The sequence below is a fragment of the Oncorhynchus nerka genome, linkage group LG12, assembly GCF_034236695.1.
Source record: "Oncorhynchus nerka isolate Pitt River linkage group LG12, Oner_Uvic_2.0, whole genome shotgun sequence".
NCBI classification, from domain to species: Eukaryota; Metazoa; Chordata; class Actinopteri; order Salmoniformes; family Salmonidae; genus Oncorhynchus; species Oncorhynchus nerka.
In genome coordinates, this window is record NC_088407.1 from 19,296,593 (window position 1) to 19,311,708 (window position 15,116).

Genomic DNA, 15,116 nt, shown 5'->3' on the forward strand with positions numbered 1-15,116 from the left:
TGTAATCAGCCATTGGTAAGCACAGCTCTGCATCAGAGGCCTTTACAATGTCAAGACGGCTATTCTGGGACCTCATTAATAAAATGTTTGTAAAGTGTGCATCTAAGAAAATCACCAAGAACAATGGTATTTATAAATCGTGAACCTGACATGCAAATATGGAGTTTACATAAATTCTGCATGATATTTTTTTGCAACTAACACAACCTTATTTATGGGTGTAGACCTTATTATAAAGGACATATGTCTCATATTTTAATAAATCGTAATAAATGTTCCTACAGAGAAATGTAAAAATAAATAATATTTTGCAAATGAGGCCTCTGGGAATTTAAAAAAGTATCCACTAACATACAAGGACTTTGATCAGTTCATGACACATTTTAAAATAACTTTTATTATTGCAACAAAAGTTTTTACATTTTTAAAGATTTTACCACATTGAGTGCAGTGAGTGAAAAGCTTTTTTTTTAACACATAATTACAGTGAGTGAGTCAATTATTCTATATTGTCATACAGTACTAAAAACAACCAAGACTTTATATTTAAATAGATTAACACTGAGAGCACAAAACATTATCAACTGCTCTTTCCTGATCCCTTATTGATGTCACTTGTTAAATCCACTTCAGTCAGTGTAGATGAAGGGGAGGAGACAGGTTAAAGAAGGATTTTTTAGCCTTGAGACAATTGATTGTGTATGTGTGTTGTTCGAGGGTGAATGGGAAAGACAAAATATTTAAGTGCCTTTGAATGGGGAATGGTATTAGGTGCCAAGTGCACCGGTTTGAGTCAAGAATTTGCAGCGCTGCTGCGTTTTTCATGCTCAACAGTTTCCCGTGTTTATCAAGAATGGTCCACCACCCAAAAGCCATCCAGCGGGAAGCATCTAGACACCTTGTAGAATGAAATGAGGCTGTTCCGACGGCAACATTAGGAAGGTGTTCTTAATATTTGTACACTGAGTGTATATTCTACACTTTAAAACTAACATGTGTAAAAGCTACATTATAGGATTTACATTTTCAGCTTTAAATTAAGCGTCTATAATAAGAGTTCTAAACATCTTGTTTTTCAATGACTTTGTCATCTTCCATTATTTACACTAACAGTTCTTGGAGGTTGAGGGTTTGTCTCTTTGTACCACAGGTGAGATTTTGAGTTCCTCTTTACAATCAAACAAAGGACCAAAGAATGGATAGAGTTTCTTAGTAAACTTGCCACAGAAGGAGTGTATGTGGCATTTCTTCTCCACGTTGAAAAATGTTATCTGTCCCCCTTCATAGTCCATGAAAACTCCCAGCTTCTCAGGTGTCAGTTCAATGGGAAGGAAAGTGGAAGACAGTTCAACTGTTTTCAGTCCTCCATCTTTGTAACATATGCTCCAGAAGCCAGTATCTGGATACATTTGGATGTTGTCTCTCTTCTCTGTGTCCTGAGCGATGCCAACACTCCACTGGCTCTTCTTCCCCAGGTCAACCTCCCAGTAATGTGTACCTTTGTCATATCCTTCCTTTCCCAAGACACATTGATTATATTTAAACTTGTTTTTAGTGCCTTTGCATTTTTCTTCTAAATTCTCAGTGGCCTCGTCTTTGTGTACTTCCTCAACGTTCAGAGTACCTTCGTTGTTTTGTCCTTTTTTCATCATCCTGTTAAATAATCCAGTTTTCTTGTCTTTGTCTTTTCCTGAAACATTTAACATACTATTTTCTGTAGGTTTTCCTCCAAAACGCTCTGTGTCTTCTTCTTTGTGTTCTTCTTCAAACTTCATACTGCCGCTTCCTTTGCATTTTTCTTTGAAATTCTCACAATCCTTTTTTTCTTTTAATTCTCCAAATTTGAGACATTTGTTATCATCAGATAAAGAGAGTTTGACATGTGCAGTGTCAGCGTCGAATGTCACATCCACTGAAAAAAACGTCAATGTAATTTTTGTTTCAATGTTAAAAAGAATTCTGATATTTTAACACAAGATATAAATCCAATAACATTAGCATATTACAACATGTTATGTTTGTTCTATAAATGAATTAGCATGACCATTGAAAAAACAATACAATTTAATTGAATTTATGGTAGGCAATGTGATCACGTTAATGTTAAAAAGATAAAATATCAAACATTGTTATTGAATTGAATCTTATTCGTGGTTGGAAATGTGATCACATGTTAAAAATGAAACATACAATGATATAGGCGTGTGTGTGTGTGTGTGTGTGTGTGTGTGTGTGTGTGTGTGTGTGTGTGTGTGTATATTCTATTAGTGCCAAACATCATGACACATATTAATTATAAAAGTGTTCATAATTACCTGCATGATCAACCATCAAGCTCCAAACTAAGAAGGGAAAACAAAAGGAATGAGAGTTATGAGAGTCATTTTGGAGACAATTTTATTGTAAATAAGAATAGAAAATGTTTCTAAACACTTAGTTTTGGTTGTGTTTCAGATCATTTTGTGCTCAATAGAAATGAATTGCAAACAATGTATTGTGTCATTTTAGAGTCACTTTTATAAGAATACAATTAGAAGTGTATAGAAGCACATTTTATTCTTATTTCTAATAAAAGTGACTCCAAAATGACACGATACATTATTTACCATTCATTTCTATTGGGCACAAAATAATCTAAAACACAACCAAAACGAATTGAAAATGTATCCAACAAGTTTGTAGATTCACAAGCTTGATGTACTCATTACGTTCTAGGAATATGGCACCAAATACTAAATATTCAACTACTTTATTCAGAAGAATCTTTATGGGTGTCAACAATAATTATCAAAAATGTTGACCTCTACATTTACATTTACATTTAAGTCATTTAGCAGACGCTCTTATCCAGAGCGACTTACAACCTTTTTGACAAAAAAAAGGTAAATCTTTTGTTCAACAAAATCTATTTCTCTGAGATATTGTATCTGTATAAAATAATATAATTTCAGGATTTTTTAAACATACAATATAGCTCAGTATCTGAATTATTTTTTTAATACAGTTATTATTGCTCATCTTTATCAAGGGTGTCAATAATTGCAGTCCCCTTTAAGAAGTAATCTTTTCTGCTTATACATTCTCATTTTGACACCAAACCCACCACTGGTGCACGTGGCCAAAGAGCTCTATTTTCATGTCATCCATAAAATGTAAAAAACTGCAGTTTGCTAAACTACACTGGCATTTGGATTGGAACCAGTGCTTTGTTCAGATTGCATAAAAACAGAGCTATATGGCCACGCACACCTGTGGTGGGTTTGGTGACGAAATGAGAATATATGAGCAGAAAATAACCCCATAACTACTATAAAATATGGTGGATCATTGATGTTATTGGGGTTATTTTGTTCCAATGGTCCTGGGGCCCTTGTTAAGGTGCAACGGCATCATGAGATTTATCAAGAATCAGGACATTTTAGCCAGAAACCTGGTTGCCTCTGCCAGAAGGCTGACACTCGGCCGCAAGTGGACCTTTCAGCAAGACAATGAACCCAAGCACACGACAATGTCAGTCTCCGGACTTGAAACACATTGAAAACCTATGGTTTGAATTGAAGAGGGAGGTCCAGATGAACGATATCAAATATCTGGAAGGTTTCTGTATGGAGATCCCTCCCAATGTGTTTTCCAACTCAAAAAAAACATTTTAGAAATAGGCTCAGTGTCATAATCTTTGCAAGGTTTAGGTATTGAAACATATTGAAAAAAGGAGTGTAAATAATTTTGACATCTACCTTTGAAAAAAAAGGAGTAGTTCTTAAACAAAATCTCTTTCTCTGAGCAATTGTATTAGTATAAAATAATATAATTTCCAATTTATTTGAACATACAACATAGCTCAGTATTTGAATTATTTATTTTATCCAGTCATTGTTGCTCATCTTTATCAAGGGTGTCAATAATTCAGTACCACACTGTATATATGAAAAAGAAACTGCATGGATTATATGCTTAGATGACAAATCACTTGAAGTTTGTGCAGCATTAATGTGAAAGAAGTCGATAGTTACCAGAGTCTGGGATTGTTTCAGTAATTCCTGTGAAAATACAAAATCATGTTTCTGTATCAATTCACTTTTAATACTTGTGAAATAAATAGTGGTCCATCAACTGTAAAACACATAATACGTACCCATTAACTTATCCTTATAAGTGAGTTCCTCTGTCTTTTTTGATGAGCTCTGTAATATGCAGTAGAGGAAAGTTGTTATTTTGGTTTGAATTAAAACAGTTTTAAATGATTCATTTTAAGGAAATGCTGTATATATTGAAGATAAATATTGCATACCTTGATCCATAGCTTTTAATTTTGTATTCATATTGTCTATTGTAAAAAAATAAAAAATAAAAAATATTTGTAAATGAGTTCTATATACATTTACATATATTACTTGATATTTTAATTCCTTGTTGACAACCTAATCATACTCCAACCTAATCTTTGTCTTCTATAAGCCGTACCTTGAGTCTGAACTTTACACATTACTAACATGATGAACAAACATCCCCTAGACCACTTGTTAAAGGCATTGGTCTACAGCAGGGATGTGCAACTGTGATGAGGGTGGGGGCCACAAAGAAACAGAACTGATCATTTTGCCATCAGGTGGAGGCAAATGTTTGCAGTTTTCTATGATCAATAGGCCCCACGCCAATCAATAATTCAAATATGCTTACTACAAGTTTAGATAGCTGGTTACTAGACTAATTTACCAATAAATAATAAAATAGATGACATGGGATAATTGAGTGACTGCTGATGCACAACCAAGTTTATACATTTCACCTCCAGTATTTTATTATTCTATCTCTAAACAGTAAATTTAGATTTTTTTGGAGGTGGTCAAATTGGTCCAACACAAGGGGGGCTGCCAGTTGTCTATTCCTGGTCTACAGTATATTCCAGTCCCTAAACTCACCAGTCATCTGCAGTTTAGACTCCATCTTGGTTCCCTGGTACTGTGAAATCACCACACATGTGACCCCCTCCAGTTGGTCCATCCCTATTCTCACGTGACTGGTTATAGAGTACAGGACGCCCCCCTCCTTCTGTTTGGGTCTCTATGTCTCTGCTGAGGTGATCTCCTTCCCACTGCTGTCTGTCCACAACATGTCAGGCTCTGGGTACCAGTTCTCTGAGCTACAGCTGAGCTGGATGAACACTCTGTGGTGCTTCCTCATGGAGATCCTGGGGACACTGCCCTGCTCTGTAAAGAAACAGGTGAAAGAATAGTTTTACCCTATTGTGAAATCTAAAATACTCTACATTCTGTTGATCTGCTTTGATGATTCTGCACTAGACAGGAATGGATTAAAATGATCCTCTTACTGAATGAGTTCTTATTTACGTACGTTTAACCTGTAGTACAACAGGCAGTTCCTGAATCCAGTCCATGTAGCTGGCATGGCATTTGTAGATTCCCCTTTCAGAAGCCATGACATTATTCAGCAGCAGTGATATATTGCCTTTCTCCAACTCCTGAGTGAACACACTCACTCTTCCCTCATAGCCTTTCCACCTCTGTTACCTTTCCACCATCATACAGGTACAGGGGGCTAGCGAATTCTCCTTCCTTAAACCACCTGATATCCATGTTAACAGCCCTGGTTTGAGGAGAGAGATGACAAGGAAGGATGACATCATGACCAGCAGAGGTAACTACAGGGTCAGGAGGGACAACAAGCTGCTTATCTGGAGGGAGAGACGAGAAAGTGTTGCAATATCAGTCTGAAGGACACAAACATAAGAGCGGCTCATATCAAGACATTTGCACATGTATCAAGACATTTACACAAAGTTTCAACAAAAGTGTACATCATACTACTGTATATACCACTAATACCAAAGAAATAGACATATACATTGTTTTACAAATCTATAAGCCTACTTAATAGAAATCCGTGCTGAATACAACATGACACAAATGTTTGAGCGATTCAAGAATTTGTAAGGCATTGTGCTACACAAGGAAAATCTGATTGATCTACCGTACATATAATAATATTTTCTTGTTTTTTAAGATGCAAGGTGATTTTTAGATCCGCAATGCAGTCAATCTCGAACATACGTTTATTATACTTAAGTTGTAGGTAAATGTTAACATGGACAAAATATTACTTGTAATTGTAATTACCTGCAACAGATGAACAGCCATTAAAGAGGATGAGGAATGTTAACAAACAGACTTGCTGAATCAAAGGTCCCATGATGCACCTGACAGGGAACATAAATCCAGGTCCCGTTCAACGCACAGTTCATTAATCTACAAAAACAAATATTAAGATTTTTAAAAATCACATGATACCATGAACTTACTTGGTATCACACATTTTCGGGGAGGATATTTAAAATGAATTGTGCATTGACATCCATGTGTGAAAACACAGCAATTCATATACATTTGATTTCTCACAAAAAAAAGCAATTTATTCTGACGACAGAAAGGGAACTGAGGAAGAAGGAAATATGCCGAAGTCAAAATGAGGACGTTGGATGAATCACAACACTTGGGTGGAGGACGAAAATAAATCTGTCAAGACTGACGATGAATTACCTGCGGTGGCAGGTGTGGTGAAGATGGTCGAGGTTGAGCCTCGTCCCAATGATGATGAGGATGAGTTGGAATGAGATCTTTGGAGAGAATGGATCCTTGCCTTCTGGCGGATCCATGTGTGGTGTCAGGTTGGGTGGAAAAGAGGTAGGGGACTTCTGAGTCAATGAAAGTAACTTGAGGTAGACTCGTGATGGTCTTTTTGTCCAGAGGGAGTGGGCACTCCGAACCAAGCGCCTAGGGACAAGAACTCCGGAGCAGGGTGCCATTGAAAGGAATTATAACTGGGTGGCATTAAGTGTTGAGGAGCAATTGAAATGTAAGATTCCTGGTGTATGTGTTGCCCAACGTTTGGTGCGAAGCAGACCTGGTGGAGAGCATGGTGACAGGGAAGACTGTCTGTCCTGATGAGTTTTTACCCGACAAAGTTAAGTTAGGATGTGTCAGTTTTCCCGTGAGAGCTTTTGTCCCGAACCCATTACGTTGTTATAGGTATGCTGGCAGTTGGATGTGTCTGGTGAGAGAATGGCAGGTTGCCAGGGTCAGAGTAGTACAGAAGGTGTCATGCTGAGGCAGTGGTAGAGGAAGATGGGTACAGGGCGAGGGATACTGAGAGGATTCCGGTGAGTAGGCCAATGGAGAGTGATAGGAATAATATGTTCTTCAGTGAGGTGCGAGTCTTAGCATCCATAGCCATGGTTATCAACTCTACTGCAGAAATGGAACGCTAGTTAAAGAAGGTAGAGGTTGTGGTGGCAGCTGCAGAGAAGTACTTGGGATTGCGAGGTTTTACTGCAGAAGTGTTGCAGCGGGTGATGAGTGGTAGTGTTCCGTCCTCCCAGGCGGTAGGCCTGGTGTAGGATTATATAGGGGAATAGGATTGTGGGTTTTTAATGAGTGTAGGGTGAGTTGAAATGATAGTTTTTTTCCTGTTTCCATTTTGTATCACAGAGTATAATGAATATATACTGTATACTCCAGTCTAGTTGGTGGTGGCAATGCAACATATATTGGAAGCCAACCGGCGTTAATCCTCACCAAAGAAGAAGAAATTTATTACAGACCAAAACAAGGATGTGGTGAATACAAAAATGGTTGAATATAGTTGGTCTAAAAAGTCCTGTTGCAACAGATGACAAGACTAGCATATCTAAATATATTATTTCTATATCTACACATTTTTCTAAGTGGTGTTTTTTCATCAGAAATGATATCTTATGCGTACCTTTAAGTGTGTGTAAAATATTACTGTTCTTAGATTTTTATTGATAGATGTTAGATGTGTATGTGTGTGTATGTGTCATTTAAAAAAAATCAGAATTCTGTATATCCATTGTTTAGCTGGATTGGAATGATTGTATCAAATATATATATATATATATATATATGACTGTGAAATGAGGTTCTCATCTTTTTATTTTGAGAGGAATGCACCTACTGTTGCTCTGGATAAAATGTTAAATGTAAATGTTATATGTAAATGGTTTACATACCGTACAGATATCATATTACTGTATTGAATACTTTTATTTAAATAATGTCACAAATGTATAATTTGTACAGTTCATATAAAATGTTTTGTTATTTGTTCAAATTGACTGTAAAACCTAGCAGAGTGAGGCGGACATACAGTACCAGCCAAAAGTTTGGACACACCTGCTGAATCCAGGGTTTTTTATTGATTTTTACTATTTTTTACATTGTAGAATAACAGTGAAGACATCAAAACCATGAAAAAACACATGTGGAATCATGCAGTAACCAAAAAAGTGTTAAACAAATTAAATATATTTTAAATTTGAGGTTCTTCAAAGTAGCCACCCTTGACAGCTTTGCACACTTCCTTGAATAATTAGGTGGGTCCAATCTTTTGACGGATACTGTATAGCATTTTTATAACATGATGTTTTGTCTCTCTGGAATGAAACCATTAAGTGATAGATTTTAAAGAAAAACATGTCAGTCATTGAACAACCCTATGCCATGATTAGATAGTGAAAAAAACACACCACACCAATCTCTTTCATAATTTTTTGAAACAATAAAAGTGAATTTACCAACATTTCTGAAAATGGATATATAGCGTTATGGAATGAAACTCATCATATGCGTTTATAAATGAATGGATAGAAATTGTTACCTGAACGCTGCCACAGAAAGTTTAAAATGGAGAGTCTGTTGAAGATCAGTTAAACTCTTTCCTTTTCTCCATAGAGCATTTTATTACAATGATTAATGTTTAACCATCAATGGACTTTGGATGTCCTTGAGCAATTAATGTGTCTGGAGCTTCCAATGTTGAGCTGAAATGGGGAATCATAGAAAACAACAACAGGTTAAATCGAATCCAACAAAAGTGTGAAATGGTTTGAAGAAACTAAGGTTCAAGCAGTCTGGTGGGTTTTAAAGTTAGAATACCTTTATTTACTATGCATAGACCATAATAAACACCAACTTGTATATTAAGTTCACTTTTGCATAACTTAACTTACAAATATATGGTTTAGAGGCTCTGGAGGAGTCTGAAGAGTGAAGGTATGAGCAGTCATTTTTTATATATTTAACCTTTATTTAACTGCCTTGTTAAGGGGCAAAACAACAGATTTTTACCTTGTCTGCTCAGGGATTTGATCTAGCAACCTTTCAGTTACTGGCCCAACTCTCTAACCACTAGGCTCCCTGCCGCCCCAATCATGACTAAACAGATCTTCAAAACACTATTTTGCATGGTGCCACTGTAATGTAGGTACTTTATAAGTAAGAGCGAGGAGGAGGAGGTCAAAGGGCTAAGAAGTTGGCTCCATGAACTACCCTTGAGTAATGAACATTCATATTGCAACGTACAGCCTAACCTATGGATCGTGCACCCATGAAATGGGGTATCAACCTACTTAGTGACACACACAGAACACAACTGTGTAGAGTTTACACAAATATGATCTTCTTAGCTCTTAGCGCAAGCCTTTGACTGTGGGAAATCAGCTCACTATGAAGCCTGCTATGCGTATTCAACATACATCTTGGACTGTACAGCCTAAGCCAGAAATTGTGCACCCATGACATGGTATCAGCATTTCAGTGACACACACGAGAACACAACTAACATTCATATTGTAGTCTGGCATCCCAGACATCACATACTATACTCATATTCTAGAATGAACGGTCAAGAGGCTCCCTCTGGAGGCTGATTCAGTCTAGAGACTAAGTTACACATTAACCCTGATATTTGGCATTACAGTCAAGGAGTTCAGTGTGAATGAGCTCACTGAGGTTGATTCTTGTTGAAAAAAAAACATGTTAGATTCTAGTTTCAGTAGGTCGCACCAGGTTTGTGGTTTCAAGTCCACATTCAAACATAAAAGTTTACAAAATATGATAAGACAAGATTACAACAAATGACTGTTAATCATCATGCTACTCATAATAAGTCACTTCTGAGTCTGAGTAATATTCTTTGTCTCTAAACAAGAATAGGATGCTCGTATCAGGACAACTGAGTTACATCCTTATGCAAAATTAAACCAAATACTCATTTCAAATCTCATGTCTATTCTACATCAACAAAATACGTGTTTTTCAGCAGGCAATCTTATGAGGTGGGGTTAATGGGGAGAGCCTGTGATATAATAGACAGCCAAGTGGTAAATTGCATTTTGTTATAAAGAAAGGACTAATATTTTTGCTAATGCACTTCACAAACAAAATGACTCTACTAGCTGTAAATGCTTGGCTGGGAAATTTGCCTACTAGTTTATCAAGCAAGGTATTTTTGAATACAACTTTTCAAATATATATAACCAGATACATAACCAGCAGTCAGTCTATGGTCTAGCTACCAGTATACTCAACACTGCACTGGGGACTAATGAACTCCAACCACCTAGTCGACATAATAGTCCTTCAGCAGGGCATGCAAACCATAGATGGTCAATCCATATCGGGATTTTCAGTCTCAAATGGTTGTGATCTTTGAAATGCTTTGGGGGCGAAGAAACAACAGAGCCCCATTCATTGAAGGTAGGCAAACTGGGCAGAGATGCAAAATAAGAGCTAGACAATAATTCTGTAAACTCTACATAGTTGTGTTCTCTGACTGGCACTGGAATGCTGATACCCCATGACATGAGTGCACAATCTCTAGCGCAGGCTGTACAGTCCAAGATGTATGTTGAATACCCACAATAGGCTTTATAGTCAAAGTCCTGCAATGAGAGCTAAGATGCTAATATTTGTGTAAACTCAACACATTTGTGTTCTGTGTCACTGAGTAGGCTGATAATCCATTTCATGGGTGCACGATCCATACCTGAAGATGTTCAGTGTACGTTTGTCCCCAATGCAATTCTAAATGCGATTACATTCACAGGTTGAAATTAACTAATTATTGCATTTTGTTTAATTTATATAACACCCCGATCTTGGTAATCATTATCTAGTTCAAATATGGCATGCTTCCACTATATGTATCCGTTTGAATTACTTTCAATGGGGGACTTTAATTTTGAAAGCGAACCACAAATTCCAATATTGTAGCTAGTCCTTGTTGTATCCAACTTCACACAGGTGTGTATGGCAGAGATGTTGACAAATGTCTAACACATGGCACAGTTGTTAATTTGGCACTGTTGATCAGCACACATTTGGATTAAAATGTCAAGAAGACAGGAGAAGGAGCGTAGCGGAATGTGTTATGCATGTTAAAAACTGGTGAGCTTTTCTAATGATAGAGTAGCAACCAGTATTATCGGCATATTCAACAGCTTTTAAGACATATATTACCTTCAACACTGTTATCTTGTGATCAAGCCATCAATGTTTTGTGATTATTGGTGTTGTAAAAATGTTAGCTAATGTGTTAGAAATTAGCATGTTTAACATTTCAGTGGAAATACTACGACTAGCAGAGTTTTGATAAACGGTTTAGCAAAAAAATAGGTCCAGTATTATTGGCCACCTTACTGTTTTGTTCAATTACAAGATATATCCGTTTAATTTTGATACAAAAATAGTGACCAACCTCGTATCCGAAGTGTTTACTAGATAGTTGGCTAGCCTTCCGATAAAACAAAGCATGTGTGAAATCCGCTAGCTACATTTAGGAGGTAAAAAGTTTGATTTTAAATGATGTGTGGTCTGTCGTACAGTCAAATGTTTAAATATACAGCGTGTCCCAAAAAAAATGAAAACTCTCAAAACCTAACGTACATAAATTGCAATGAAAATCGGTGGTCAGCGAATTAGCTAGAAGGTTGTCTGTAGTTGCAAAACTTACCTTAATTTTCCAGTCCATTTAAATGTTGAGCTCGAGGTGATATAATCCTCTAACCTGTAGAGTGTCCTAAATTAGGGGGTGCCCGATGTTGGGGGAAAATAGCTAACAAGAATGCATTTGCACACTGCAGTCAATGCACAACAGACAGATGCGCTGTTTGTTTATTTGTAACGTTGGCTAGCAATTTTTCTCAGCAGTTTGAGATGTGTCATACTGTAGCTTGGAATATGGAGTAGCTAGCTAGATAGTGTTTCAAAATTCCATTGTATGCATTGTAAGGTGACAATTTGAATAAGTTTGATATTGGTTTTGAACTGATTTACATTCGCTAGCTAGCCATGTTTTGTGGGAAACTGTAGGATTGGCATTTGGAATTGAGCTAGCTATCAATAGCTTGCTTCTGTGTTGAGGTCATATGTTGTTGTTGTTGGGCTACAGCAAATAGCTGAAGTAATTTGTGTAAAAACCATCCATAATCAAATATAGCTACCTTTATTTTCCTGTTTGTTAGCTAGAGGTGTGGTTAAGGTTACGTTTAAAATCAGATTTTATGAAGAACAATTCTAGAACTAGGCGTTACCGTGTTAGCCATGTGGGCGATAGCGCGGAGCTCTCCTGTCAGGCAGCTTCTAGCGATACCTTTCAAAGTAACCAGGAAGACAACGGTTACGGATGACATCACAGGCCACGATAACAGGCTGGGGAGTACACGCAGAAACTCTTCAGCCAAGAGGACCTGCAATATGTGTGCAATATGTATAATGCATGTGGCTGTACGAGACAATGTATGTATTATGTTGAATGTATTTGGTTTACAGCAGTACTCTGCCTCTAAGACAATTTCCCCTCTGGGACATTAAAATGAATCCTATCCTACTTTTGTTGTAGGACGTGTTGATGTAAACCGTGTACACAGCAAGCGGCCTGGCGCTGATACAACTTGTTGCGGTTGTACGTGCCCTGATGGGTCCACAGGCTGGTGCCATGGCCTTTGCAGATCTGCTGGACGTCAAGGTCGTGTTTCTGGTACTGGTTCTTCCGCAGAGGCAGTTTCTCTTCAGGTGTATTGTGTTTCAGGGTAATGATCCCAACTTCTCAAACAATATGTTTAACACTAGTTACAGCAGGCTCACTATCACTTAGCTAGCCTAGCAATCTTAGTCCAGATGTTAATGTTGCACTTACTGTTATTAATCCATGTAGTTTCTCTGTTTTCCTCAAATATTGGGTAGCCTAGTGGTTAGAGTGTTGGACTAGTAACCGGAATGTTGCAAGTTTAAATCCCTGAGCTGACAAGGTACAAATCTGTCTTCCTGCCCCTGAACAGGCAGTTAACCCATTGTTCCTAGGCCACCATTGAAAATAAGAATCTGTTCTTAACTGACTTGTCTAGTTAAATAAAGGTTAAAAAACAAAAACAATAAACAATATGTAACGTAAACTCACCCCATTCCGTGCAAATGTGCACAACCGCAACATTCAAACGAGGCTACAAAGAAAACGAATGGGACTGTAGCGATTGTGTTGACTTCAAAATCGGGGGTGTGAACTAGGTTTCTATTCAAGAGTTGATCGGCATGGTAAGGGCTCTATAGTATGGGAGAAAAGTTGAAAAAACGGACCCTCCGTTACATCGTGACGTGTCATGTCGTAACGTACAGCACATATAAAGCAACTATTTCTGTTATACAATCTCTCTCCACTTGGTGTAGCACTTCTCTCATTGTTTTAAAACAAGAAATGGACAGTGACGGGGGTAAGGGGGGGATACCTTGTCATTTTTTGCGTCATCATTGCATGCGATCATCATTCCCAATGCCGCTGTTTACTTATCACCGCCCTAAAAACCTGATTCAAATTCGACACAAACCTTCAAATAGGTATGTAATGACACATTATATAAACTCTTTATTGTCTTTTATTTACATTTTAGAGGCGATAAGGTGATAAGTTGGACAGATCGAATGAAAAAAAGCTATTTTCCTACACATCATCTCTCTTTCTCACTATCACGCATTAGTTTCGCTTCCCCACCCGCCATTTTTAAAAAGACCCAACGGGGCTCATTGCCTGCTTGAATTGCAGAACCGGGCAGCGTTTAGGTTATGTAATTGAATTTGTTGGAAAGGGGAGAAATTGTGCTTTACAATGGTATTGACATTACAGTTGATCTGGAAGTATTACGTTTTTTGGGTGCTAAAATAAGGGCAATTGTACGGACCAAGGCGATGTACGAGTTTACGTGAGTTTACGTTACTTGTAGTCTTTTATCTATAAGCTATGTAGTCAGTCGGGTACTGTAAGGAATTGCTATTTCGTATGCAGGTGACTAACTTACTGCTAATTACATGGCTACAACTCACAGTAAAGCCTGTGGGGTCCCCTACAGGATAGCTCCCACATTACACACAATCTCCTTTTAATTTTAACCGAACACTGTGTGCCCGAAGAAGACCCTACGATGATGGACAGACAACTGAGCCAATGGCGGAAGACTACAGACTACAACCAGCTGAACCAATCCGGAGATCCGATCTTCCTAGGGTCAACCTACTTTCTGTGACGTATATAAGAGCTGTGCTGACTGTTTACGCTCTCTGCCTGCTGTTCCAACACGAACTAACGGAAGAGCCGTATTTACGTGTACCAGATATTTTCACTCTGAATAAACTGTTTACTTGTCATAAAATTTACCACTTAGTCTGAATCGATCCTTGACCGGCTCACCCATCTACATATCCAATTGCTAACAGAAATGGTACGCAGAGGATGGTTAACTAACGGTCCAGTCGAAGCGGGCAGATTGGATGTGAGAGAGGGGTGAGCGCGTGGAGAGGGAGATTCGAGAAGGACGGGCTCGGGGGGTGGACAACAATTCTACTCAACTCGGGAAACTGATCTAAAGGTGCACCATAAATAAGGTAAGCAAAACCTGTTAAATCAAACTTTGCATATTGTCGTATAGTCTGCCTAAATTTTGATCAGTATTTCCGAGTAAGTATGAATTCTTGTGTAAATTTATAATTTGCTGACGAGTCGAAAAGAACAGTGTAGTGAAGATATGTAGTAACAAGCCAGCGACGGCTGGTGTGATATGAATCAATGATGAGATATCAGTCACAGTCTGATAGCTTTCAATGATGAGAGATCAATTAAAGGCCTAAAAAGTTCCAATAGGGATCGGACATATATATAAATTCAGTTCCGATAGGGGTTGGACATGCGCATCAATGCTGATAGGGGTTAGTGCGATAGGGATCGGGAATAGAGAGATTCGCCGATAGGGA

At 37.8% G+C, this 15,116-nt stretch overlaps 1 protein-coding gene across 5 annotated transcripts; it reads right to left on the reverse strand.

Annotated features, from left to right (window-relative positions):
- Positions 1-377: 377 nt before the first annotated feature.
- On the reverse strand, positions 378-10,752 carry LOC115137912 (E3 ubiquitin-protein ligase TRIM39-like). Of its 5 annotated transcripts, none has more exons than XM_065025334.1 (8): positions 8,695-10,752; positions 6,138-6,217; positions 5,356-5,695; positions 4,923-5,210; positions 4,136-4,327; positions 4,014-4,040; positions 2,316-2,342; positions 378-1,912 (listed from the first exon to the last, which is right to left on the reverse strand). In XM_065025334.1, exons 5-8 carry the CDS (start codon positions 4,137-4,139, stop codon positions 1,107-1,109), a joined length of 864 nt encoding a protein of 287 aa, XP_064881406.1. In that variant the 5' UTR covers positions 4,140-4,327; positions 4,923-5,210; positions 5,356-5,695; positions 6,138-6,217; positions 8,695-10,752; the 3' UTR covers positions 378-1,106. The 5 variants fall into 5 exon arrangements, with proteins under 5 accessions (XP_064881406.1, XP_064881405.1, XP_064881404.1 ...); XM_065025333.1 differs by having other exon boundaries at positions 6,138-6,266; XM_065025332.1 differs by having other exon boundaries at positions 6,138-8,470.
- Between the last annotated feature and the right edge of the window lie 4,364 nt (positions 10,753-15,116).

Coding starts and splice junctions, on each gene's coding strand:
- LOC115137912 (XM_065025334.1), bottom strand. Junction 2,343..4,013: donor TGAAACAATCCCAGACTCTG/GTAACTATCGAC, acceptor TTCCCTTCTTAG/TTTGGAGCTTGATGGTTGAT. Junction 1,913..2,315: donor CTTGATGGTTGATCATGCAG/GTAATTATGAAC, acceptor CGTTTTTTTCAG/TGGATGTGACATTCGACGCT.